Consider the following 13,856-nt stretch of genomic DNA (forward strand, 5'->3'; position numbering starts at 1 on the left):
GCCTGTGATATTTCAGCAGCTGTTTTCTTTATGCAGCTGCCAACAGAGTGGACACTTCACGTGTGTGTGTGTGTGTGTCTGATGTCACCATGGATACGATCATCACACACACACACACACACACTGCTGCCTCCATCACTGAGTTCAAATGTCTTATTTTGTCTCTTCAGTGTTTGAAATCCAAAGTTCAGATTGACCTCAGTGACACAGAGTGACCACACGAGGCAGCAGTCCACACACACACACACACACACGCACACACACACAGACACACACACACACACACACACACAGACCCCGCCTCTAGGTTAAATCTTTGATTTCAACACCTCATACAAACACACACCTGAGTTATCACTGTGTGTGTGTGTGTGTGTGTGTCATGTGACTTGAGCTCGAGGTGTTTTCTCTTCTTTTATTCTCTCCATCATCTTCTTCTTTTCTTCACCTACAGTGACAGCAGCTCATTTAGTTTGACTGTTTTTATTGATTATATTAATGTTAGTGATGTGAAGTGTGTGTGTGTGTGTGTGTGTGTGTTTGATTGACACACACTCACACACACACACTTTAATCTTTCTCCCTCAGGCTGTTTTTATCGAGCTCATTATTTTACGACACGTTTTCATATAAAATATGTGATAATTCATAATAACTGTTCATGTGCTCATGTGCTCATGTGTTCATGTGTTCATTATGTTCATTATGTTCATTATGGTTCGAGCACAAGGTGTGTAGAACCCTAAAGAAACTGTGATGAAATGTAAGAGTTTTTCTTCTTCTTCTTCCAGATGAATCGTGTTTTGAGGGTCTATTATTGTTTCTTGGTTCACACGTTCATTAGATGGAAACTTGGTTCACACGTTCATTAGATGGGGACGGTCAAAAAAGTGGATGACGACTTTCCTGTGAATCCTACAGGAAGGCCGCCATCTTGGATTGCACGCCAAATCGGAGACGATTTTGACATTTCGCACCATCGGTATTTGAACAAACTTGTTCTAGAGCTTTCATGCGATCACCTTCAAACTTGGTGCGGTCACTGTGTACAAGTTCAGGAGCTTACGATGCTTATGGTTAGTAAAAATGTCACATGACGTACAAGAACGGGGTCGGCAAAGTTGGCGAAAATTGCGATTTTTCGCAGCAGAAAACGAACTCTTATAATTTTGCGATGTAAGATCCGATCTGAACCAAACTTGCGATGATCGATGAAGTTTGAAAACATCTCCTCCTGGTGGTGGCAGAAAATAAACAAAAAAAAGTTGCTTTACAATTTCTGGAATAACTTTTACAGAGATTATCGTATCAAACTCAAAATTAGTGAAAACACTCAAAACACATGGTAGATGATGCGCGCTGAATATGATGGCACATTGTTTAACGCTGTTGCCATGGCAACAATGCAAAGTCGTATTTTTGCGTCAAAAAAACAAACTTTCACAACTTCGCGAATCCTGGTCCGATCTGAACCAAACCTGCTAGGATTGATAATAGTCCGGCCCTGAAGACGTCTATATGAAAATATTCACTTTCCACAGCAGTGCCCCCTGGTGATGGCACACAATATGACATTTGGTATTTCACCACATTTCTCCTAGAGCTTTTGGGCGATCACCTTCAAACTTGGTGAGGTCACTGAGAACAAGTTGACGAGCTTAAGTTTCTGAAAGTTTCTTAAAATGTCGCATGGCGTACGAGATAGGGGGCGCCAAAGTTGGCAATAATTGTGTGACAACAAAACTCTTATAACCTCGCGATGGAAGGTCTGATCCCAACCAAACTTCCTATGATTGATGATGGTTAGTTGCTGAAGACGACTATGTTGCTGAAAATGGTACATTTTTACAGCACCACCTCCTGGTGGTGGCAGAAAGTACTAAAAACAGTTACAACTTTGCCAATCCTGTTCCGATCTGAACCAAACCTGCGAGGATTGATGATAGTCCGACCCTGAAGACGTCTATATGAAAATATTAAATTTTAAAAACAGCGCCCCGTGGTGACAGCAGACAGAATTTCACTTACAGTTTTTTACGCAGCTCTAACAGGGTCCACCACATTGTTGTGTCCACCTGAAACTTGATATGTGAGACCTCAGACCCGTCCTGAACATGTCTGTGAAAGATTACCTCCCCACAGGAAGTAGAACGCCCGAAACAGGAAGTAAAGTCTAACATTGACCGATCTTCACGAAACTTGATATGTGAGTCAAGGGACCGGACCTTCCCTGAACACGTTTATGGACGCTCCTTTGACCCAAAAGGAAGTCGGCCATTTTAAACAGGAGGTGCCCTCTAACTTTATGCAGGGTCGCCACTGAAAATAACTAGGACTGAAAATAACTAGTACTGAAAATAACTAGTACTGAAAATAACTAGTACTGAAAATAAGTAGGACTGAAAATAATTAGGACTGAAAATAACTAGTACTGAAAATAAGTAGGACTGAAAATAAGTAGGACTGAAAATAAGTAGGACTGAAAATAACTAGTACCACAAGCGGTGAATGAACGGGATATGATGTGCACGCGACGACGTGGGCGCTAGGACACTCGCGAGCCCTCAAACCCGTTCAGAACCGCTTGCAGTACTAGTGTGTTCATTATGTTTGTGTAAATGTTTTCATTTATTATTAAATACTAATACTTTGCTGCATGGGTTTGTATTTATCTTTAAACAGAAACATTAACACAAACATCACATTCATCACTTCATGCTGTTTTAAGCTTTAACTAAAAATAATTCATGTTTTCATAAGTGGTGATTCAGCACTTGTTCATTAGCTTTATAAACACTTGAATATTCTATGAATTCAAACCTTAATTAATCTGAGTAAAGGTTTACGATGTTCATTAATGTAACAAAAGTTAATCCTCGTCATTTATTTCACTTTTATTTTATTAGTTTACACAAACTGAGGTTAAATGATTTATTAATAATTCATCATTCAGACTTTCATGTAAATATGAATTGTAGATTAAAGACGTGTGTGTGTGTGTGTCACACGGACAGAAAAAAGACTTGTGTTGCAGATTTTAATCTCATCTTGTTTCATATATGTTTTGCAGCATTAGCATTAAAACACAGTGAAATAGGATCAGCAGAGTGTGTGTGTGTGTGTGTCAGCAGTTAATCTCCATAATAAATCAACAGATTTTCATTTGGCTTTAAAAGAACAGCCGTGCTGTGACAGTGATGTTGATCCTCAGTGTGAGTTTGTGAAGTTTGGTCACGCTACAGCAGATTATAGTGTGTGTGTGTGTGTGTGTTTACATGTGATTATATATGTAACACACACACACACACACACGTGAACCAAGACAAAGAACATCAGTGAAAATATGATGATTTTAACCAAAAGACGTGTAATATCATCTGTGTCACATGATCACGTCTTTATCTCACTGTGAGACTGACTTTATAAACCACACACATACACACGCACACACACACACACACTCCCACGTGATGAAATAATGATGTTTGGTGAAAACGCTGCAAGGGTGAAGGTGGAGTTCACCTGTGTGGCCTGAAGGTGTCGCTGTTCATGATAAAACACTGACACAATCATCTGCTCTGACTGACGCGCTCTGATTCGCTGCTCCTCTGGGCCCGCCCTCGTGGGGTGGGGCTGTGGCACTAGGGGGTGGAGTTACCTTGCTGGCAGCACTTTTAGTGCGTGTGTGTGTTTGATTGGACGTGTTTTTGTGGAAGCAGAATCTGATTAGTAACAGCTCACTATTTGGCAGTGAGTTTGTTTGTGGATGTATAGAACAGCTCAGTATTTGGCAGTTGGTTTAAATGTATTTAAATCACTTATTGAACTCATAAATGATATAGAATAAAGTGACTCATAACCCTAACCCTAACCCAACATAACGTTACATGTCATTTAGCAGACTTACAATAACTTAACATAACATAACGTTACATGTCATTTAGCAGACTTACAATAACTTAACATAACATAACGTTACATGTCATTTAGCAGACTTACAATAACTTAACATGACATAACGTTACATGTCATTTAGCAGACTTACAATAACTTAACATGACATAACGTTACATGTCGTTTAGCAGACTTACAATAACTTAACATAACATAACGTTACATGTCGTTTAGCAGACTTACAATAACTTAACATAACATAACGTTACATGTCATTTAGCAGACTTACAATAACTTAACATAACATAACGTTACATGTCATTTAGCAGACTTACAATAACTTAACATAACATAACGTTACATGTCGTTTAGCAGACTTACAATAACTTAACATAACATTACGTTACATGTCGTTTAGCAGACTTACAATAACTTAACATAACATTACGTTACATGTCGTTTAGCAGACTTACAATAACTTAACATAACATAACGTTACATGTCGTTTAGCAGACTTACAATAACTTAACATAACATAACGTTACATGTCGTTTAGCAGACTTACAATAACTTAACATAACATAACGTTACATGTCGTTTAGCAGACTTACAATAACTTAACATAACATAACGTTACATGTCATTTAGCAGACTTACAATAACTTAACATAACATAACGTTACATGTCGTTTAGCAGACTTACAATAACTTAACATAACATAACGTTACATGTCATTTAGCAGACTTACAATAACTTAACATAACATAACGTTACATGTCATTTAGCAGACTTACAATAACTTAACATAACATAACGTTACATGTCGTTTAGCAGACTTACAATAACTTAACATAACATTACGTTACATGTCGTTTAGCAGACTTACAATAACTTAACATAACATAACGTTACATGTCATTTAGCAGACTTACAATAACTTAACATAACATAACGTTACATGTCGTTTAGCAGACTTACAATAACTTAACATAACATTACGTTACATGTCGTTTAGCAGACTTACAATAACTTAACATAACATAACGTTACATGTCGTTTAGCAGACTTACAATAACTTAACATAACATTACGTTACATGTCATTTAGCAGACTTACAATAACTTAACATAACATTACGTTACATGTCATTTAGCAGACTTACAATAACTTAACATAACATTACGTTACATGTCATTTAGCAGACTTACAATAACTTACATAACAGTACGAGACCTGAAAAAAGAGCTGGGCGACTGCAATGAGTGCGTCTCACAGGCGGAACATCGTATATCTGGCACTCAGGACGAGGTACTTTTGTGCATTTTGCAAAAGGAAAACAAGGATATGGAGAAGAAACTTTTGGACCTGGAGACCATGTCTCGTCTGAACAACTTAAGACTCGTGAATATGCCAGAAGGAGCCGAGGGAGCCAGTGTATGCGCGTTCTTAGAGTGTTGGATACGAGAGGCGCTGGGAGGGGATGAGACACCGCTGTCGCCATTCATATTGGAAAGAGCGCACAGGATTGGACCGAAGAGGGACATTACATCGCTGATAATGCGTTTTCTCAATTACAAAGACAAGCAGACGGTCCTCCAGGCTGCGAGGGACAGAAAGGACATTCCATACAACAATCAACAAGTTTGTTTCTATTCAGAATGGCCACAGGGCTGCTCCAGCAGAGGAAGGGGTTTGACCTTATCTGTGAGGAGCTGAGAAAGATGAACATCAGACATGGAGTGGCTTCTCCTGCTAAGCTTCTGGTGACTTATACACATATAGTGTCTTACACACATGTATTCAAAGCATCTGCAGAAGTGAATGTGTTCCTTAAGAAGCCATGAAGAGCAGGGACATGGAGGGACATAAGAGTCCAACATGAGACACGTGGACACAAATGACTGGCACTTTATGTAGCACGTTTCTTAGCCTGGTGATGTTAATGCTACGTTACTTGATGTTTATGTAACAAAACCAAAAGTGGCCATTTAATTGATTGGTGAGCAGGAGTTAAAACAACAGCAGCAGTATGATGTATGTATGTATGTATATATTTAGTAGTATGACAGTATTTATAATGTGATGATGTCATACAGTAAACCTAAAGCGTGGAATGACATGCGCCTCACATTGATCCAGTTCAAATGGTTAATGTGGATTCACGTGACGCCAGTAGACCTCAATAGATCTATATATGTGATATTCCTGATGTGTCCCAACATGTATTGAATGTAGAGGAAAAGTGGTTGATTGCATGTGCAACTGTAGGGAAATGATATTGTTCTGGAGAGGAAGACGTTTTTACTGTTCCTGTTTGGCCTTTACAACACACACCACTCTTCATATATCATCATTCATCAAAGAACTTCAGATCAATAAATGATTATCTATGCAAACCTGCACTCACACACACACACACACACACACACACACACACACGTTTTTTATCTACATGTAACCGATGATTCGTCAAGTGTTTCTAACATAAAGAACTCATTATTAACCCTTTATTGAACCTGTGTGTGTGTGTGTGATGCCTCTGGTCACTGTCCTCACAGTAGGAGACGCTGCACACTGTCCACTCTCACAGACGCACACACACACACACACACACGCACTCTCACAGACACACACACACGCCAAATAATCATGTTCCCTGTCGAGGCTGATATAAATCTGTACGGACCCAATTAAAGATGGCCTTCAGCGTGTCCACACACACGCACGCACGCACGCACGCACACACACACACACACACACACACACACACTGTTGTTGCCGCTCATGTAAAATAAAAACAGTGGAAAAAAAAGTCTTGAAAACATTTTTATAATTAGATTTTTAGAAACACACACACACGCGCGTGCGTGTGATCATGTGACCTGAAGTTAAAGGTGCAGAGTGAATTTCTATACATTCAACAGTGAAGATCATCATGTGATCAGCGAGCATGAAAACATGAATTTATTTAAAGTAGAAAAGAAAAGAAACAAAATGACAGAAAAGAAAGTTTTTGAATTTTAAATCTTTTTAAAAACAAAATCTAATGATTTTATTACAATAATCATAATTATTATTATCATGAGTCATGTGACAAAGATGGCGTCTCGTGTTGTTTAACGTCTTCAAACAGGCTGACGAGTCGATTGCAGACACACACACACACACACACACACAGGAAACAAAGGAACAATAATAACAATGATCCCTAAGCCCCGCCCCCTCCTCCTCTCAAACTTGATGGTTGTTGAACTTATTTTTAGTGTCACATGACGACGTGTCCCCGCCCACACACAGACACGCCACTGACCCCGCCACCGGTCATTGTCTATACGACTGCACGTCAACGCCGCCGCCGCCGCGCTTTGGCAGGTTTCCACTCCAATCTGTAATCTGTGGGTGAAGTACACAATCTGAAGTGACTGGATTATTCCAGCACACACACACACACACACACACACACTGTGTGTGTCGGTAACGTTGTGACCTCGCGCTCGACAAAGAAAACGATAAATGAGTGATTTGGGATTAAATGAGTTGTGTGTGTGTTGTCGCGCAGTTGTTGTGTGTGTTGTCGTGCAGTTGTGTGTGTCACAGGCGGCCGCTTCTGTTCACTTTAATTATTTTAATTAAACTTTGATTTCTGTGAGTCGTGAGACGCGGTGGAGACGGCGGCAATGGCGGCCTGTGTGTGTGTGTGTGTGTGTGTGTGTGTGTGTGTGTGTGTGTGTGCGTGCTACGCCCTGCTGAACAGACTGAACTCAAACACCATGTCAAGGTCTTAAAGGCATCAATCCCTCAAACTGAGCCACAGACGCCGCCGCGGTGGTGATGGCGGCGATGATGGCGAGGAGGAGGGGGAGGAGACTGTCCCGCGGTTCAAACACGCTCTAATAATTTTGTCTTCCTGAAAGAAAGAGAGACAGAACAGGAAGAGGTGTCTTCACAGAAGTCCAGGGAGAGGCGTGGACGTGCTGAGGACCTGGGGGCGTGTCCACAGTTGGTCATGCGTGCGTTAAAGCGACAGTCGCGGTCTCGGCGCCGCCGCAGGACGACGAGTGAAGTTGGACAGGATTCACGAGGAGACGTCGCCGAGAGGAGCTTTGACTTGTGACTCACTGACGCGCCAAAGGCCAACAGCCCCGCCCACCGCCGCCATCTTGTTTTCGTCTTCTTTTAGAAATTCTTTTTTTCCACGACGACCGAGACGCCATGTTTGTTTGTTTTCAGCTCGTTTACAATGAAAGTCGTTTTTAGATTTAACGTAAAAGTGTAAAATAATTTAAGGCTGAAGCAGAGTGAAGAAAATAAAAAAGAAAGATTCAAATAAAAAACCAGCTCCTGTTGTTGTTTTTCTTCTTCTTCTTCTTCTTCTACTGACGCTGAACACGCTCGAAGTTCATGCATCGACCCTGAAAAACACACAGAATTGTTATTATTATTATGTGTATTATTGTTATTATTATTGTTATTATTATAATTATTATTGTTATTACTATTATTATATTTTATTATTGTCATTATTATAATTATTATTGTTGTTGTTATCATAATTATTATTTTATTATTGTTATTATATTTTATTATTGTTATTATTATAATTATTTGTAATATTGTTATAATTATTATTGTTGTTTTTCTGATTGTTATTATTATTATTGTTATTATTATAAGTATTATTGTTATTTTTATTATTATTATTTCCATCATTTCATATCATATTTGAATTAAATTAAAAATGCTTCATATTTAAATATTATTATAAATTATAATTGAAATATTCTTTCTGAGTAAAGTTTAACATCCTTTATTAAACGTATGATTTGGACAAATTTAAAGGAAGAAAATCATCAATGAAAACATATTGAGATCAATTTCAGAAATGAAACAAATCAATAAATCGATAAGTTAATAAATCTGATGAATCAGAAATCAATCAGATTAAAGTGAAACAATAGTCAAAAATAACAAATAAGTAAAATTATGAATTTAACAAAAAACAACAACAATAATAATCAAATAATAATAATAAATAATACTTATTAAATGGATAAATGAACAGATTGTGTGTGTGTGCAGCTGCATGTTGAACAACACACTGACACCAAGAGGGCGCTCTGACACAGAGAATGTCCACACACACACGTTTGTGTAGCATTCACAGTGAGGACCTTCCCTAACCCTAACCATCACAACTAAGTGCCTAACCTTGACCTTTAACCCTGACCTTTGATATACCTGATAAACACACACACACACACACACACACATATATATACTGTATATATGTATATGTTTAAAAATAGAGCGGACCTTATTTCTCCATTTCCTTTTAAATGATTGTTCTTTGCAGTTAAATGTCTGTAACGTTCTCTTCATGTTTTACGTGTGCTGATAAAACCAGAGTCACATTCCTTGTATGTGTTCACATACTTGGTCAATAAAGCTGATTCTGATCAAACAAAATGTCCTCACAAAGACACAAGAACACACACACACACACACACTTCACTTCAATTTTTCAGGAAATGACGTGAAAAACGGTCGAGTCAGCAAAAAAGAACTGCGTTTGAAGCGAAACAAACCTCTGTGATAACGTTTTATGTTTAATTTTATAAAATAAAATAAATGTTTCATGTTTAAATCATTGGTTGTACTTTCAGAAGAAGAAGAAGAAGAAGAAGAAGAAGCAGCAGCAGCAGAAGAATGGCGGTGGTTTTATCTTCCATCTGGACTAAAGTGCACAAACACGTGGAGGATTTGGAGTTATAATCCAGCTGAAAGATGCTTCTTTTGCAGAGATAATCTTGAGGATTTGAAAGATTTGATCATCACAGCAGACTTTTCTTCTTCTTCTGTCACTTTAACAGTAGCTTAGTTAATCAGAGGATTAGTTAAACTAACAAACACACTCTGATCAAACTCAACACACCACATCTCCTCTACATGCACCTGGACCCGGACCCGGACCCGGACCCGGACCCGGACCCGGACCTGGACCTGGACCCGGACCACTTTACGGAACACGTCCACAACAGAGACAAGAACATCAAATTCACCCGTGAGGTCAAAGTCAATACCTGGACCTTCTGAGGCTGGGCTGTGAACACCCACAGGGACCAGAACCTGCTGTTTGACTCCGCCCACACATTGGAGCACAAACTCAGTGTCATCAGAAGTCAACACCTGTGTTAGAGCTGAGATTATTTACACTCACATGCTCATGAATCATCTTTAAATGTTTAAATGTCACACTCAACTTATTTAAGACGCAGTAAACTAACGAGGAGGGAACGCGGTGGAGACGCGGACGCAAAACATGACACTCACTTTACTTATCACACACACACAGTAGATAGTGGAGTTATTAGTGTGAGTACAGTAAAGTCTCACGCACTCGATCTGTCCAACTGACTCAGACTCTGAAGGCAACGCTGCGCACACACACACACACACGCACGCACACACGCGCACACACACACACACACACACGCACGCACGCACACACACACACACACGCGCACGTCGGTGTCTCTGCAGCTTCATTAGCAGCAGTTACATCATCTCTGGTGAAAACGTCACATGTCATCAGAGGCTTCATTCTTTATCACAGAGACAGAGGAACCTTCACAGACCTGCTCACACGGTTACCACCTCCTCCACTCAATGTGAGGAAGCAACGGAGCACAACAGAGTGTGTGTTGGTGAGTAATGAAAACACTGGAGAACAGTCGAGAGAACAGAGAACAGCTGAGAGAACAGAGAACAGCTGAGAGAACAGAGAACAGCCGAGAGAACAGAGAACAGCTGAGAGAACAGAGAACAGCTGAGAGAACAGCTGAGAGAACAGCCGAGAGAACAGAGAACAGCTGAGAGAACAGAGAACAGCCGAGACAACGGAGAACAGCTACGAGAACAGTGAACAGCTAAGAGAACAGCTGAGAGAACAGAGAACAGCCGAGAGAACAGCTGAGAGAACAGCCGAGACAACAGAGAACAGCCGAGAGAACAGCTGAGAGAACAGAGAACAGCCGAGAGTACAGCTGAGAGAACAGAGGACAGCCGAGGGAGAGAGGATTGCTGTGTTCTACACCAGTGGTCCCCAACCTCCGGGCTGCGGACCGGTACTGGTCCGTGGGTCAATTCTGAACGTTTTATCTTAGAGAATTACAGGATTCTCTCCGCCACGTCTGTCTGTCTGTCTGTCAGTAGGTCTGTCTGTCAGTAGGTCTGTCTGTCAGTAGGTCTGTCTGTCTGTCAGGACACTCGCCTCGGTCACTAACCGCTGCGCTCAGTGTCGTCATTACGAGGACGCTGCTAATAAAGTTGCACATTCTCATTATATAATAAAAACATTTATTATTATAGTTAGAAAAGAGCAGTTTTAATGACGCTCATATCATTTTATTTTGTTGTATTTTTACATTAAAGGCCGGTCCGCTCATTTAGACTATAATATATTATAATTATTATTATTGTTATTATTGAACTGACTGAGTCACACTTTACATTCATTTACATAAGAATCACAACATCGTTACAGTGACCTGTGACACATGACAACAACAGCAACACGTTTTTATGAATCAGTGAAATGAACGAGTGAAGGTGTTTAACCAAACACAACCTCATCATTGTCATATTTACATGTTTATTCATAAACGTGATCATGTGACAGCGGCGGCTTCATGTGAACAACCTTCACTACACATTACATTCATGTAAACACAACATGAGCGGCTGAATTAAATATTCACTGTGAACATATTCACCACATTCACCACATCATACACACACACACACACACACACACACAGCGCTGACGTTAACAATAATCTCATGTAATTAAAGCTCTCGTTGAACACTTTGATTTTAATATGTGAAAAAAACTGTGCTCTGACCAGTCTGAGGCATTCTGGGAAATAAAAGACGACATCAGTTCACATCGTATCAGGGGGAGGGGGAGGGGGAGGGGGAGGGGGAGGGGGAGGAGGTGCAGGTACCAGCCCCGAGTCGACCACCCAAACACAACAACACACATCAGCTAATGGAGAGGAAGACGTGTGTGTGTGTGTCTGTGTGTGTGTGTATGTGTGTGTGTCTGTCTGTGTGTGTGTGTGTGTCTGTGTGTATGTCTGTGTGTATGTCTGCGTTTGTGTGTGTGTGTGTCTGTCTGTCTGCATGTGTGTCTGTCTGTCTGCGTGTGTGTCTGTCTGTGTGTGTGTCTGTCTGTCTCTGTGTATGTGTGTGTGTCTGCGTTTGTGTGTGTGTGTCTGTCTGCGTGTGTGTGTCTGTCTGTCTCTGTGTGTGTGTGTGTGTGTGTGTGTCTGTGTGTGAAGAAAGAGTTTTTCTTTTCTTGAAACACAACAATAAAATGTAAGAGAATAAATATTAAATTATAATATTAAAATATCTGTTTATTATTGTTTTACCTTTGAACACAAACATGTTTTAATCTACAAACATTAGCTTTAAAGAACAAATAAAAATCACTGTGTTTTTTGCTTTAATACAATAATTCATTATAATTCCTGTCATTTGTTTAGATTTAAATCAGCAGTTGTATGAATGTTTATGTGTTTAAGCTTTAATGTCATTTATTATCACATTAACTGATTGTATGGCTTTATTCTCTTTAAGGAGCCAATAATCAAACATCTGTCGAAACACATTATAGATGTTTTTATCTTCATTTAAATATTAGTAACAGCAGATGAAAGGATTATATTTATATGAATATTTCATCAAAACATCTGTAGAATAACACGTGTGTGTGTGTGTGTGTGTGTCACTCATCTGTCCTACTTTTCCTCTGTTCATGTACAACTAAACAACTAATCTGGTTAACAAGAGAGAGCAGGTCGTAGTTAAAGCTGTCACTTCTATGTGTGTGTGTGGTGGGAGGGGTCAGTGGGTGAATGGGGGGGTCAGCTGCTACTTGTTAAGACTAACAAGGTCGTCCACTGAGAGGACTAATGAGGACTAATGAGGACTAATGAGGCTCGGGGTTCATTCACAGCAGACCTCTCTTAAACCCTAAACTCTAAAAACTCAGTCTAACCAGCAACAATAACAACTTATCATTAACTAACCAGACGAGTCCAGCAACAATAACAACTTATCATTAACTAACCAGACGAGTCCAGCAACAATAACAACTTATCATTAACTAACCAGACGAGTCCAGCAACAATAACAACTTATCATTAACTAACCAGACGAGTCCAGCAACGATAACAACTTATCATTAACTAACCAGACGAGTCCAGCTAGATACAACAGCAACCAATGAAAAAGCATCCAAATAAGAACGGTCTATTGAAGGGTTACTCGTCCTGTGAGATACTCACAAAGTCCAAATACAATCAACCAACTTTAACCAACCTCAATCAATCAATCAACCAACCAACCAATCAACTTCAACAATTGTCACCATCATCTTCATCACTGGTCTTCTTTGATCTCTGCTTCTCCAGATGTTTGGTGTTCTTTTATTATATCTATATATATATATAGATATACATATATATATATATATATATATATATATACATACACATATCTATATATATATATATATATATCCTATACAAACTCATCCACATACATATATACACATGTGTATGTGTATGTATATATATACATGTATAGGAGTGAGGAAGACGGCGGCGCGCATGGACACAGCGGCTCGGTGCTTTGTATGGAAGTGTGTGTTAGTTTTGTTTACCTTGACGTCTACATTGAGCTGGGCGAACAACATCTACAACTGGCCTGAACTTCTTAGGATGGGTTATAGCAACGAGAGAAGCGTTACAACAGAGTTTCTCCGTTTCCACGACATCCCTGCAGACATAACGTGGAGTCCCGGCTCCCCACGGATCATCACCCCCACGGGCAGGCGACGGAGACGGCCAAGTGGAAAGGGAACTTGACTTGTAACCGGAAGGTCGCTGGTTCAAAT

At 39.8% G+C, this 13,856-nt stretch overlaps 1 protein-coding gene across 1 annotated transcript in view; it reads right to left on the reverse strand.

Moving 5' to 3' along the window:
- Positions 1–6,713: 6,713 nt before the first annotated feature.
- The window catches only part of antxr2a (ANTXR cell adhesion molecule 2a), a 46,068-nt gene continuing 38,925 nt past the window's right edge, over positions 6,714–13,856 (reverse strand). The window contains exon 18 of the mRNA XM_058636373.1: positions 6,714–8,307. Coding sequence (XP_058492356.1) covers positions 8,269–8,307 — 39 coding nt within the window. The 3' untranslated portion in view covers positions 6,714–8,268. The remainder of the gene's footprint in view (positions 8,308–13,856) is intronic.

The sequence above is a fragment of the Solea solea genome, chromosome 8 (assembly GCF_958295425.1).
Source record: "Solea solea chromosome 8, fSolSol10.1, whole genome shotgun sequence".
In the NCBI taxonomy this organism is placed as follows: Eukaryota; Metazoa; Chordata; class Actinopteri; order Pleuronectiformes; family Soleidae; genus Solea; species Solea solea.